The following is a 15,635-nucleotide window of genomic DNA, read 5'->3' as shown; positions in this document are numbered from 1 at the left end:
TCGAAAACCGCTTCTCTCCCGGGAGCGGCCGTATTGCCATACACCAGCATTTTGTAGAGTTAAGTGAGATCGGAGCAAAAAGAGTTGGCTGCTAGCCCTCATTCATGTAACATTACGGAGTGTACTCATCGCATTCACAGCTTCGTAAGCAGTTGTGTAATGGCAATGCTGTTGTGTAATGGCAACCGAGCACATAGTCGCCATTATCATACCTTATATTAAAAAAACTCAGTGCTTGCACATGTTGGAATGAAGATGTGGTTTACGTGCTTGATTACATTTATGGGCGAACGCAACATTAAGTGACTAGCATTAAAGCGCTATAAGCTTACCTCACATCCTTCAAACAAACATAAAAAATACAAGATAACTGTGTGCCCGAAGCCGCGCATTTAGTAACCTATATACAAACAAATCGTGCAGAAGCCATCGACGAATAATGTCACTGCACAAGGCTTTTTTGTGCAAAAGTGCCGTGTTTAAACCAAGGAGGTTTTAAAAAATTCAGCAGCCCACATGCCTACAATGACAACGTTCCAAGATGTCAGCATTCTTGTGGTTAGCGGTCAGTATATTAGAATCCGTATATTAACTCTCTGTGTGCGCCTCCTCCGCTACAGAATGGAGACACTGATTTTGTGGACGCCATATTGGTTCAAACGTTCCCGTTCGCTGGTACTGCCTAGCATGCAGTGATGGAGCGCTTTCACTAAAATGCGCGGAAATTTGGCTGTTTATCCGTTCTGACGGTAGGGCTTGCTAATATAATGTTAGGAACTAATAGGTTAGGCATTTATTATTAAACGCGAAGCATTTCACGGCAAACCAAAGGCATTTTGTGCCTACTCTCTAACTGGCAGCCTAGGTCTTCGTAATCTTGCGGCTGTTTGATTAACTTTATGTATACCAAAATTGGCATGACAGTGCAAGAGCATATGACGAACGTAACTGACTGGTCATAACGTGAAAATCATGTCATGCATGTCATGTACGTCATGGCATACATGGCCCGGTCATGATGCTCTAGCGGCTGTTTTAACTTGATGTATACCAAAATTAGCATGGCATGACAAGAGCATATTACGAACATAAATGACTGGTAATAACACGACAATCACGTCATGCATGTCATGTACGTCATGACATACATGACACGGTCATGGGGCTCTCTAGCGGCCGTTTTATTAACTTGATGTACACCGAAATTGTCATGACAGGACAACGTATGACGAAGAGAAGTGACTGGTCATAACATGAAAGTCATGTCATGCATGTCATGTACGTCATGACATATATGACCTGGTCATGTTGCTCTAGCGTTGGTCACGGTGCTCCAGGCGTCGAAGAATTTTGACAGGACCAGGTGTCGTAGTTAGCTTCGCGACGGCATGTCTGAGCTTCGTGTTGTTTTGGCGGGAAAGAGTGTCAACTTCACACGGGTTTGTCAGTGATGCTTTGGTCGGGTCAATCCGGATAAGCTTAATCCGCGCTAATCCGGATTCGCTTAATCTGGCTATACTCTGTCATAAAACTGGCTAAGAAATCTCATTACTCAAAGTTGACTTGTTCATGATTTTATTCTTCCGGATTAGCTTAATCCGGCTTAATCCGGATCGGCCAAATGTGGCCATACTCAGTCATCGAACCGGCTACGCAACTTACTCAAAATTAACTTGATCTAGATTAGCGTAAACTGGATTAGCTTAATCCGGGCTAATCCTGATGGGCTTAACCTGGCCATAATCAGTCGACTGGCTGAGCGATCTCAACTTACTCAAAATTAGCATGGACAGTTGGGTGCTGTTCCCTTCGGATCTCTGTGTTGTGGTTTTTTCGGCGCTTCCTACAAATATGAATTTACTCAAAATTGACTTGTTCAGGATTACATTAATCCGGATCAGCTTAGTGCGGCCATACGCAGTCATCCAACTGGCTAGGCAATCTCAACTTATTCAGAATTAACTCGTTCAAGATTACCTTAATCCGGATTAGCTTAATCCGGCTTCGCTTTATGTGGTTATACTGACCCATTCACCTGGCTAGGCATTCTCAACTTACTGAAAACTGACTTGTTCCGAATTAGCTTAACGCGGATTAGCGTAATGCGGATTGGCTCAATGTGGCCATAATCAGTCATCCAGCCGGCTAGGCAATCTCAGCTTACTGAAAATTGACTTGTTCAGACTGGCTTAATCCGGGTTAATCCGGATTGGTCTAATGTTGCCATACTGAGTCATCGAAATGGCTAGGCATTCTCAACTTACTCAAAATGGACTTGTTCACGATTAGCTCAATACGGATTAGGTTAATCCGGCTTAATACGGATTAATATGAACCAGTCGGGTGTAATCTACCTCATGGCTAGGCCATCTCATCTTGTCCTGGATTAGTGTAATTGGATTGAATTGAGCACAACTTCATTCGGTCCTGCGTATGCGGTCCTGCGATTAGCGTAACCCGACATAATCCACACTAATCTGGCATAATCTGGCTTAATTGGTATCGGTCAATATTAATTGGCATCGACTAGTGTTGGTCCAATCTTTATTAGGCCGGGATATACCGGCTTAACTAGGCTTTTTTAAGCTTAAGTTCGCTTAATGCGGCATCTTTATTGGTATCAATTAGTACAGATCAGTACTGATTGGTATCGATTAGATAAATTGGCTTGACTAAGCTTAATTAACTAGGCTTATCTAAGCCTAAATTTGCTTAAGTAGGCATAGGCAATATGGGCCGAATCGCTGTTTAGTACTACGCATGGCCTAACGAAAAGCGTAGCAGCTCCTCAGTAATAGCAGCTTCACACAATGATTACGCCGTGCAGCTATAGCAAGACAAGTATTTAATTCGTGAATTAATTTGTCCAACAGCATGTTCACCGCTAGCGATCAAAATGCACGGCCATACGCTGCGACAAGTCAACTAATCTTGGATATCTTGGTACCGTCTGTCGGATGCCAGCGTTAGCGTTTCACTTGCGCCTCCCATTTTTTTTCTTTCTTCGTTCGATGTTACGAGGGGAGCGAAACATTTGTTGGCCCTTCGCATGTGAAACAGTACACGTTACAGTATCGCGTTCAACTCTCAAAGGCGTAGCTTGAGGGTCCCCTAATTTTTCTGCATCGTTCTCAAACATAGGGGACACATTCATATGCAAGTTCAGGCTTGACCTTGTTTCTGTACATTTCGTCCACTTTTTTTTTTACATTGGCGTGTCCGGTGCGTGGACGTGGTCTAGAGAGAGGTTATATCACGGTTCACCGCTTTTTCGAGTAACTGAATGCGCTCTGCGGATATGAATAGACATCTTTAGATGGACACATCGAGAAGCGCTACCCGGAGCGTGTCGGATCTTTCTCTCCTCCAGAAGTCTCAGGAGTACTGCCTGACCTCAACGCTGCGGCGTCCTCCAGCCTTAAAGGGGCCCTGCGACACAATTTGAGCATGTCTTTTTCGTCGGTTCTTCTGGTACTCTGGAATGCACCGATATTGTTGCGCAAGTGGCAACGCCGAAATTGAAGCGGTAATAATTTCAATTCACGGGATAAACTACCTTGATTTCGGACTATGGCGACACACATCGGCTATTTCTGTTACAGGAAGTGGCGTGATGTCATGTGACAGTGACGACAAAGACCGTTCGTTTTTGATTGGCTTGACACGACACGTGACGTACAATATTCATAAGGTGGTAGCTAGGCCATATAACGGAGGCCTAAGAGGAACAAAACCCCATTTCATGCTTTCTCAGAAACAAATGATTCCTGTTTCTAACTGTTATATTTTCAAAACAATGAACACGACGCTAGGTGCGCTGTGGAATGGTAATCAAACGATACTCTTCCGCGTTTTGCCTTTTGCGGCATCGAGCGACACCGGCCACACCGGCACGGCACTTGCGAAACACGTGACGCTCAGGTCGGCACGATGCTGTCAACGAAAAAACGAATTCTAAACGCTTACCGGCCAACGCCTTCCGCGTCATCGGGCGTTAGCGTTTCGTCTGGGCCCATGGGGCCATCCTCGCGTTGCGCGAGTCTCAGCGACGCACTTTCAATTTGCAATGGCGTGCACGACACGCAAGCAATCGCTGCGTCGCAAGAGCTCGCTCTCGAGGTCTTTTAGGTCTTCCAGACTGATTTTGTGCACTAGACGACAAATCATGGGAGCGTCTGCTAGCTGACGCACGTTGTTTGTCGTAAGCATGGTAACAACGCCGTCAAAAAGAGCGGTAGCAATGTACTGTGGGAAGGCCACCATGAGGTGACATTTCCGGTATGCCTTTATAAGACGCGCGCGGTGATTGGAACCGGCCTTTGACGTCAGAGGGAGAGCGAAATGTAAAAAAAAAAAAAACGTTTCTCGTCGTCGTCTGCTTGAGTTTTGAGCTTTGAGGACTAATAACTTCACTTTTCCTACACCAATTTGCATAATTCTTTTTGCGTTCGTTTCGGCATTCATAACTACACGCATTTGAGGTGCTAAATAAGACAGTCGCAAAAATGTCGCAGGGGCCCTTTAAAGGTTCGACGCCCATCTCGTTGGATAGCATATTCGTGGAGTCTTAGACCTAGCACACAGCGCATATCGATGCGTTAGTACACTTTCTTTTTCTCTGATGTTTACTCGAGGAAATCGATAAATAAATATGGATGTAAAGGCAATGAAACACTTAGAATAACAGATAGCTTAGCTAGTTGGTGGGTATTAACTTTAAAAAGACACGCCTTGCAAACACGGACACAAGAGAGAAGAGGCAACAGTTATCTCTCACGTATAGACCACCGCGCGCAACTGATTGACAGGTATCGCTTCTTTCCTGGGAATTCGCAGATAACTATTCGTATCTACCTTCTTTTCCGCCGCTGTACGATTTTTCAGTTGTTAGCGGCGTTTGTGGTTTCTTGACTACTGTCTTTTGTCCGTGCTTGCCCACCTTGTTGTTAACACGAAAGTGTTTTATGCCGGGGTCCACCAAGACTTCAGTGACGTATTTCCGTCACGGAATTGACGCCGAAAAAAATACACGATCAGATGGCAAAGAAAAAAGTTTCGTCACCGGGCATCGAAGCCACGACCCCTAGGTCCGCAAGAACAGATGCCGGGCACGCTATCCACTGCGCCACGTTCACAGACTGTACAGGCTTTACAAACGCGCCTTTCATATCTACCACTTTCCCGGTCGGCGGGGTGATGTTGCCCCCTGGGAGCGCTAAAGTAAAGTAATTCGTCATTACTGTGGCTTCCGAGAATAACACCTGCAACGCGTTACACGTCTGTCCCATTTGGCGCGTTTTCAATAGAAGTTCAATTTTTTCAATGCCTTAAAACACCGCGAGGTGGTGATCTTAACCCAAGTGTCGTAAAAGAGATAGAGTGGTTCGTAAAATAAGAAATGAAAAGGGGCGCTATTTTCTGCCTCCCGTTGTGGGGGCACGGCTCAGCGCCCTTAGGGATGTGGAAGGGGAAGTAAAGATGATAGAAGAAGAAGAGAAGATAGAAAGGAGTGAGGAGCGCGGCAAGAGTGTCTTGTCAACGAAGGCGGGAGCAGGAAGCCAAAGCGCTCGTCTATAAGGCGGCGAGGTCCGCAGAAGTCGCAAACTCGAGGAAGGCTCGCAGGGCTTGTATCTTTGACCGTGCGGGAAAGAGGAAGTCCTCCACCATTGTCGCAGGGAGACCGAGCAGGCGATAGCGGCGCGCCATCAAGCGTCGTTCAGCGGCCAGGGCAGGGCAGGCGCAAATTATATGTTCCAACGTTTCGTCTTCGCCGCATCTGCGACACGCAGGCGATGAGCAGCGACCCCCTGGAAAACATATGTGCCGCAGGCCAAGCGCTGCCGGTCCGCAGGCGAAGCAGCAGCCACCGCTCGCGTCTCTCCAGGCCGGTCTCTGGTAGGGGTGGCGGTGGTTCGCCGCTTGCCACCCGCGTGTCAGGGTGGGCCGCTGGTAACAGCTGCCGCAGTCGTTGCCGGGAGTAGTCCGACAGGGCTGCCGCCTTGGTGTGCTGCCTTAGCGGCGGTGTCGCCTTCCTCGTTCCCGGCTATCCCAACGTGCGAGAGAAGCTAGTGAAGGGACAGACGCACACCGCTAGCTTCGATGGCGGTTAGCTTGGCGTGCAGTAACGCCACGGTAATGCCAGCTTGGTCTGGCTGCAGCAGCGCTTGTATGGCTGGCCTGGAGTCGCACAGTATCGCCACGGGCAGCTGGGGTGGCATAGCAGCGAGGTAGTCGGCTGCCAAGTGAAGGCCAGCCAATTCTGCTGCAGTGGAGCTGGTGTGAAAGGGAAGGCAGCACCGGATGGTCGTCCCAGTCGTTGGTATGACACAGGCAGCCGCGGCCGAGCGGGGGCTGTCCCGGACAGACCCGTCCATGAACACCAGGAGATGCCCCTGCGGCCTGTCGTGGAGTTTCGCCACGGCTGACTGGTGGAGCTCGCACGCCGTTGTTCGCCTTTTGCTGAGGTTGCCCAGCTCAAAATGCACGTCCAGAGGCTGCTGGTGTGGTGGAGGGGGCTGGACAGGACAGGGAGCCATGGGCACCAGTTCTTCATAGAGCGCGCAGATTTGTCCCATCCGTGAAGCTGGTCGGCTCCACAGTCTCGTAGGAGGGCATCGCCCCTGGGGCCATGTGGAGACGGTCCACATGATGCAGCGCCTGTCACAGCATAAGGAGAGACAGATGCCACGTCTGGGCCTCTGCCAATGAAGCAGCCACGGGCGACTGGCGCGGGAGTCCTATGAAGCACCGAATCGCCATGCGGTGTTGCCGCTCCAACTGCTCCTTGCGGTGTTACGCCAGCTGCACCAGGGGCAGTGCGCAGGTTTGCACTGCCGTTGCAGCCCCCTGGTAGAGCTGAAGTGCAAGTCGCGGTCGTAAAAGCGTCGGCCTCGCTCATAGCATCACGCTAATCCAAACCAAAAATATGACCTGTCATTTATGTTAGTAATAAGGTCATCTTATGCCACACCAATTTTGGTATACATCCGATTAACGAAACGGCCAGGAGAGCACAAAGTCGTAGGCGGCTAGATAGATAGATAGATAGATAGATAGATAGATAGATAGATAGATAGATAGATAGATAGATAGATAGATAGATAGATAGATAGATAGATAGATAGATAGATAGATAGATAGATAGATAGATAGATAGATAGATAGATAGATAGATAGATAGATAGATAGATAGATAGATAGATAGATAGATAGATAGATAGATAGATAGATAGATAGATAGATAGATAGATAGATAGATAGATAGATAGATAGATAGATAGATAGATAGATAGATAGATAGATAGATAGATAGATAGATAGATAGATAGATAGATAGATAGATAGATAGATAGATAGATAGATAGATAGATAGATAGATAGATACGCTCAAAGTTGCAGAAGTACGCTAAGAAATGCTTCGCATTTAATAGCTCTGCGACGCGCGCCTGCCTCACCTGCCTGTAACACCGCGTTCTTCCGCTCACGCACTGGCCCCGAGAAAAATCACGGATAACAGGGTGTAGCCGACAGCGCGAAATCCTGATAGGCTCAACGCTAACTGCTCACATTGTACGCGTTCTTTATGAAGAAATATGAATGTGGCGAGGAGATATTGCCGGTAAGGAGGGCAGTGAAGGCGAGAACGAAACCATTGGAAAAGGCGCATTCTTTTATTCTTCCAACGGACGAACTTTTTACAGTCAAGACGATGCAGCTCTGCAGAACAAAAGGTGAGCCCGCTTCCACGGTTTTACAGTGAAAGCTGTTATGAGATCACAACAAGGGCCGTTTTTGGCGCCGTAGTTGTCCGCCGGTGCCGTGGGTGTCCGTAACCACTATCGCTTGAAATAAAAGAAAAACGAAATAGAATAAAAATTCCAAGATGGAACGAGGTACGAACCTGGGCCCTCTGCGTGGGAGACCAGTATTCTACCTCAGAGCTATGCCGGTACTTCAAACTGCTTTGCAAAAACATCCTATACAGGCTTCATCTCGGGAAGGAACCACATGAACATATCTAATGTAGCGTGGTAGAACAGTAAAATAACAACCAAGCGTAACACAACGCGGATTCTGTAACCAGGCGTCACACATTGCGAATTGCGCAACGAGTGGGTTGTTGAATGCTTCCAACCCATTACGAAGGGTTCTGCCATAATTCTGCATCGTCATCAGCCACAGCATCAACAAAGGGCACATAATGCCTTACAGGTGTTTAGCAGGTACCACGGTTCTCCACAGAATGACGAAAAATTGCATAGTGGCTGCTTCCCTACTTCACAAAAATTATGAAGATTTATAGCGTAGTGGTTTCCTTGCAAGTGCATTTGTATTGGTTGCGAAGGAAGCCCATAAGGCTCCCATCATACATTTCCTCAGGGTCTCAATAAAGTTCATTCCCTCTCTCTATCTCTTTCTCACGTTAGCGTATGTTATAAAGCGTGGTGGGAGAGTGAAATAACGACCGGGCGTCACACAATGCGAATTACGTAACTGGTGGGTCCTTTAAAGCGTCCAACCCATTACAGAAGGCTTAGTTATATACTAATTCTTCATCGTCATCAGCCGTCGCATCAAGAAACTGCACATAATGCCTTACAGATAGTACCTCGCTTCTCCGCAGAATGACGAGTAATGTCGTGGTGGGTGCTTCCCAACTTCACAAATATTATTTGTGGCGTAGTGGGTACTGTTGCTGGTGTACTTGTATTAGTAGCCACAAAAAGAGTTTATAACGAGCTCTGTAGAAATGCCGCTCTTCGAGCTTTCGCTGTGACTGTGCTGCGCCTTCCGCGCAGACCTGGCGTTTTTTGTATAGTGATTGCGATAAATATTATATGGACACTCTGGACATATATTCACCGTCACCGTCATGTTCCGTATGAAGTCCAAATCGATAACACTGCTCCGCGCATCGTATGCTGTAGTCGCGAGTAAAATATCGCGAGCGCCGATGAGGAACACGGCTGAAGCAGAGATGATGATGATGATGATGATGATGATAATAATAATAATAATAATAATAATAATAATAATAATAATAATAATAATAATAATAATAATAATAATAATAATAATAATAATAATAATATCTGGGGTTTAACGTCCCAAAACCACGATATGATTATGAGAGGCGCCGTAGTGGAGGGCCCCGGAAATTTCGACCACCTGGGGTTCTTTCACGAAGCAGAGATGAAATAAGCTGGCCATCTCCATCGCGCGGAGGGCGCATGCGATAACATCATCTTGTGTGCGAGGCCTGCCGTCGATTGCTCCTCAACTAGAAAAGAAACGCCCCGCCCGTCTTTCGCTCGACGAAGAAGCATGAAGGGACACTGGTGTAGGGGGTGCTGCGTGGCTCGAGCAACAACTGTGAACTTTGACTTTAAGGGCGCGGTCGTGAGCGCTGGCGCGCGCGCTATCTCGGCATACATCAGCAAACGGCTCGTATGCCCTTCTGCGCGCTGGGATCTCAACGCTTCGTGCTGTCATTAGTGATACGACAAACTGCACGAAAACCGCTTCTCTCCCTGGTGCGGTCGTATTCCCATACACCAGCGATTTGTAGAGTTACGCGAGATTGGATCAAAAAGAGCTATAGCTGCCTTAGTTCGTATAACATTACGACATGTCGCTATCGCAGTCACTGCCTCGCCCTTTAGGTGAAAGATTTTTTGCAAAATTAAAGGGACAAATTTCTCTCCCAGCCAACTTTCCAATCTAATCATCTCTCTCTCTCTCTCTCTCTCTCTCTCTCTCTCTCTCTCCCTCTCCCCCCTCCCCGACCCCGCGCCGCCGCGGATTCGATGAACTCCACGTCGTTCCCGAGCCGCCGCCGCCGGTGATTTTTGGCCCGGCGCACAGGTCCACTTAGGACAGGTAGTGACCTTGTAGCCGAACCGTGAGATTGAAGTAACTAGAAGAATAAGAATAGGTTGGAGCGCATTTGCCAGCCATTCTCACATCATGAATGGTAGTTTACCGCTATCCCTCTAGAGCAAGGTACATAACAGTTGCATCTTACTGGTACTTGCCTACGGAGCAGAAACCAGGCAACTAACGAATAGGGTTCAACTTAAATTGAGGACGACCCAGCGAGCAATGGAAAGGAAAATGATTGGTGTAACTTTAAGGCACAAGAAGAGAGCAGAGTTGGTCAGGGAACAAACGGGTGTTCAGGACATCTTAGTGGAAATCAAGAAGAGGAAATGGGCATGGGCAGAACATGTAGCGCGTAGGCAAGATAACCGCTGGTCATTAAGATCAAAAGACTGGGTTCCAAGAGAAGGCAAACGCGCTAGGGGGAGACAGAAGGTTAGGTGGGCAGACGAGATTTAGGATTCACTTTTTGAGCGCACAAAAAGAACAAGGACGAAGAATGACGCGGACACAGCGCTGTGTTCTTCGTCCTTGCTCTTTTGTGCGCTCGAAAAGTGAAGCATGAGTTACCAGCATGCCCAAGCATACGCTCTTACGAGATTAATAAGTTTGCAGGAGCATGGGACCGGGTTGCTTGATGGAACATATAGGAGAGGACTTTGGCCTGCAGTGGGCGAAGTCAGGCTGATGATGATACGCAAAAGGTCTATGTTCACCGAATAAGCACAGGGGCTTATATTAGCCCTATATTCAGACCAATAAAACAGTGTCAGCAAGCACATGCATATCAGTACTTCGGAATAAAGAAGTTTTACATAAAACATGAACATGCAATGTCGTCTCCTAGGTAGGGCGCACCGACATGTTGATGAAAACGCAGAATTGCATTCCACGAATTCATCGATTTATTTGTTGGTTTATATATATATATATATATATATATATATATATATATATATATATATAGCCATTCGATCTTTACCATAGGGTGTGTACAGATACTTAGTTCATCATCCATATTTCGCATGTGCCACTGTGACACAAGAGGCATACAGAATCCTTAAATGTGGCTTGATGTGTGCTCTTGTATGTACAAACATTTCGTCGCCATTTTCCTTCGGCGAGCATCATGAACTTTGCTGCCATAGAAAAATGTTTAGAATAACAGAATGCTGAGCTAATTGGTAGGGATTCATGTTCAAAGACGTGCAAACACGGACAAAGGAGAGAAGTCAGGACAATTGCCAACACACGGTAATTGTGCTGTCCTGACATTTCTCGTGTCCGCGTTTGCACGCCCCGTCTTTTAACATATAAATTGTGTCTATCTTTATTATACACTGCTTGGCTAAGACTTCGCCTCGCAAGTAGGATCGGTATAATACGTCCCGTGTACCTGTATATGTTGTAGACGATGTACTGCAACCAGGTGGTTCCGCACTTGGGGTAGCTGACGATGAACACGTCGCCTGGGAGTGGCTGGTAGGCGAGTGCCGAGCGCACGCACTGCTCGGGAAAATAGTGGCTCCAGGGCATACCCTCGATCATGCGAGTCAGTGGCCGCACTGCCATCTACGCACAAAAGGGAGAAGCTGTACTGGCAGCCTGAAACGGTCATTCCGTCAATTACAGGAACATAATATGTGCGAAACAAGAAATCACTTGTTCACCAGCTTCTAGCACGAGTATTTACTGTCAGGGTCCAGCTGGATGACTCTTAATGGCGCAGAGTTCCAGTGACCAAAGCAATTACCGTGCTTTAATTTAGTGATTATGGGTTTTTGAACGTGCACCTAAATCTAAAAGAAGGGTGTTTTTCTGCATTTCACTCCCTTAGAAATGCGGCCACCGCGGCCAGGAATCGAACCCGCGTCGTCGAGCTTAGCTGAGTGACACCTCGCCTACCAAGCTACCACGCGACGCCGCGGGTCGTGCTTTATGTCAGCCACGTGCGGCTTAGTCGTTATGGTTGTGCGTGCGGCCTCGTGTTCTCCAACGTTTGAAGTTATTTTTTTTTTTCACACCAGTGCGTGCCCTAATTGCAGATGAGTAGAAATGATAGTTCGGGTTGGAACCTAGAGAAACCAGTGGCATAAGCAGCCGTAATAAAATAACAAAAAAAGGCATAAGAAGGAACGGACGAGGAATGAGAACACAAGACGTGCAAAGCTGTTCGCGCAAGGAAAACAAACTCTCTGCGCATTGGAAGACAAAACAACCGCGCATACCCAAGAGCAGAAACGAACAAAACATAGTAAGCAGCGTCTGTAAGTGACCACAATTAAGAGCTAACCGCATTGTTGTTCACGTTTTAGGAGCCAGTTTCGAAAAGTGCGGGGCCAGTCATGCATCATCCTAATAGCGGGGCCAATAAAGTTAGTGGTTCTTTCAATGCGGCCCGTGGGAAAACCGCGCTTCAGCGTCTAAAGCCTGTTTCACATGCGAGCGACCGAGCGGCAGCAGGACGCTCGGACGCGGCTTCGTTTCACATGCACCGCTTTTGCGCAGCGCGCGCCTCTGCGAAGCGCAGTGATGGTTGTGGGAAGCGCCCGTTATCCGCGGGTTTCCTTTCTCCGGGCTCGCTTGTTTTGGTGCGCTCAGGTTGCAAGTTTCACCAGCCTTCTACTTCGGTGATCGATTTTCACGCGCCTAGACCTTGAATGATGAAAATGTGCAGTGTATCAGAGTGCAATTAAACAACTTCAGTAGTCACGTTTATTTCTGTTCCAGCTTTCTTTTTTTACCACGCAAGTCATGTTGCACGCACATACACTTGGCCATGGAAAAGCAGAAGAAAGAATTGGCTTTTGTGTTTTTAAGCTTTCACGGGGCTTTCGGTGGCTTTTGCTCTCGAATGCCGCGAGGCGTTGGTGCGCCGTCTGGGCCGGCAACCAGATGCAAGCGGCCCAGTCGACGATATTGTGTGTTTGTGAAGGAGCTCGTCCCTCTTTTTGCCCATGGGCATTCCAGTAAAGAGGCGGCGGCACTTGTCGTCATCGGGGTCCGTGACCATCCAAAAAAGAAAACAGCAAACTTTTCGAACGTGCTGGGCCAGAGTGGTAAACAAGAAAAAACAGCAGCATGTGCTGCGAGCTACAAGTGCGGAGTGCCGTACGGTCCCCCTGACCGGACCTATGTTGGTGCCACGATTCGATAAAAATGCAAAAGAACAAAATGACATGTGCAAACGATTTGTCTGCTTTGACGGAAGCGCCGTAGAGGACAACAAAAGGAAAAGAACGGCACTTCTACACTGCCAGCTCGTTGGTGCGGATGTCGTCTGCTAGCAAACCGAGTGCCTCCCGGCGCGCGCGCGCCCGTTCCTCAACTCCACCCCTGCAGTCACGTGCTCCGCACGTCACTGCTCTCCCATTGGTTGATCATTGGTTGACCTTAGTTGACCTTGGGCAGACGCTCTGCCGCTAGCGAATTTTTCCAACTCCGGCGATCTCGATCGCTGGCGTTGCGAGCGTCCACTGGTCGCTCTAAAAAACCTGTTTTTGGGCTTCCGCAACGGCAGCCGCTCCGCTCTTGGAGCAAAATCGCTGCATGTGAAACAGGCTTTAAGGCGCCAGAGAGAAGAGACGCAACACCGAGCATCCAAGTGAATCAGCGTGTCCTTGTTTGCTTGCTTGGCCCTTAATTTTTGGCTCTTACCCACTACGGGGGATTGGCCATGTATCTCATCCGAACGTTATCTCCTTCTTCGTCGCTGCCGAAGTCATTCGATACGCGTGACTTCCCCGCGTGAGGTTCAAACAATTTACCACACGGCTCTACACACTGAAACAAAGTCAGGAACAGCACCGAGGAAACTCATTTTTGTAATTACAATTCGCAAGTGACAGGAAAAACAGAAGGTTCATGGAAAGGACAGCTCGCCACCGCTGGGAGCCGATCCCCCGAGTCTTCGCATGACGCATGGGATGCCAGCGAAGTTACAGCAACTCCAATCTCCCGATCGCTCACGATTAGGCGCACGCGGAATGGCGGATAATATTCAGGCCTCACTGCAGCTAATATTAATAAGTTCCGGAGCTTTCCATACAAAAACCACAATATGATTATGAGCCACGCCGTAGTGGTGGACTCCAGAAATTTATTTTACCTGGGGTTCTTTAACGCACACAGACATCGCACACAGTACACGGGCCAGATGCTGCAGATACTGCGGTAGCACTTTCGCCTCTAGCGAAAATGCGACCGCCGCGACCGAGATCGAACCCGCGTATCTGGGGTCAGCAGCAGACCATAGTAACCACTGTACCACCGCGGCGACCTGCCTCACTGAAGCCAAGGGCTGCAGCCGACCATGAAAGTATTCGAAGTTTCCGGCTTCGACACTCAGCGGCATGGACATGTGGCAATCGTACGAAAAAAAAAAGGGATAACTTTTTAAAAGATAGGGAGAGATAGATTGTATTTGCAGGCCCACCTGAGCTGTTAAGCTCTAGTATTCCACTCAGCGCTGTTGAAGACATGGCAGTGACGTTACCGGGATCAATGTTGATGAAGGAAAAGGGTTTCACTAACACGGTCTGAGTGGAATTTGTCCGCTACTCCGCAGTAAGCTGCGGAGTGACGGGATATTCCTCTGCGGCTGCTGCAGAGCGGTATTGCGTTGCATTAGACAAGCGTTAGCGTGTAAGCAGGTGATGTCCATGAAATGTTTGAGGACAATGCGGCAGCCCGTGAGTCTGCAGTAGATACAGGAGCTGACCATGGCTGCGTAATGTTGTAGGTGAAAGCTGCAACACTTTGTGCAGCCAGCTCCGCGGCGATCGAAGTGGTCCTTACCGAAAACTGGTCGAAGTGGTTGAACTTACCGAGAATAGTGACACAGATCCGCACGGCTACGGCGCGTTAATGAGCTGTCACGGAGCTGTTGTCAATTTTAAGTCGTATAATATTGTGAGGTCCTGCGAATGATTGCAGTGACCGCGGTGAGCTAGCTTGTCACACTACCCACAGCGCCTGCAGACATTACAGTGAGGTAGGGGGGACAGTCACAGACATTACAGTGAGGTAGGGGGGACAGTCAGTGATACTTATGTCTTGCGGTACACAGTAAACCACTTTACACCCTTAAGGGGGTTTTGCCGTGTCTATAACTAACACCCTTACACCCTAGGAAAAGGGTGCTTTGACGTATCAAAACACCCATACCATAGGGTGTTTCCAATAGCCTAAACACCCTTATCACTGAAAAATGTGAAAAATAAAATCTACCAGTCAGGGGACAAGCAATTACAGATGACATCAGCACAGAAGGTGCACGCACGCGCCAACACATGGACGGAGCGCTCGTGCTACACCCAAGGTATATGTAAACTGGTAGCGTAACTTTCGTAGAAGCCCACGTGTCAAGCCGGTGGCAAGTTGTTGCAACAATCGCCATCTATGTGAGGAGGGGACAAACAGAATAAAAAGAAAAAGATGACGTCACAACCGGAAGCGGAAATGACGTCACGTTTTAACGCGATGGGCGCGAAATTATGAAATTTCTTGACCGGGCGCCGCTTCTTACTTTTTTTTTTATAGCTGCACGTTATTTTTCTTATCACTATGACGGCTCCATAATGGACGCCTGCGAAATAACGGGAAGACGAAAAAGACAGATGTTATAAATAAGGTGTATTTTATTGGCGAAATATTGCAGTTGAACAGGATATTACCCCAAAATATATAACAGAGAAATCAGAAGTAGCATAACAATTCAACGTGCACACAAACCTTGCACACCTGTTGCTCTTGCA

The 15,635-nt window shown here is 47.8% G+C and overlaps 1 protein-coding gene across 3 annotated transcripts in view; it reads right to left on the bottom strand.

The window, feature by feature from the left end:
• Positions 1 to 11,452, bottom strand: part of LOC119373188 (sulfotransferase ssu-1) — an 87,789-nt gene extending 76,337 nt beyond the window's left edge. For all 3 annotated transcript variants that reach the window (XM_049420359.1, XM_049420358.1, XM_037643191.2), the window contains exon 1: positions 11,276 to 11,452. In XM_049420359.1, coding sequence (XP_049276316.1) covers positions 11,276 to 11,451 — 176 coding nt within the window. In that variant the 5' untranslated portion in view covers position 11,452. The remainder of the gene's footprint in view (positions 1 to 11,275) is intronic.
• Positions 11,453 to 15,635: the final 4,183 nt, after the last annotated feature.

This window comes from Rhipicephalus sanguineus, chromosome 11 (genome assembly GCF_013339695.2).
Source record: "Rhipicephalus sanguineus isolate Rsan-2018 chromosome 11, BIME_Rsan_1.4, whole genome shotgun sequence".
In the NCBI taxonomy this organism is placed as follows: domain Eukaryota; kingdom Metazoa; phylum Arthropoda; class Arachnida; order Ixodida; family Ixodidae; genus Rhipicephalus; species Rhipicephalus sanguineus.
Note: the sequence above shows the minus strand (reverse complement) of the source record. Positions and strands in the feature narration are given on the sequence as shown.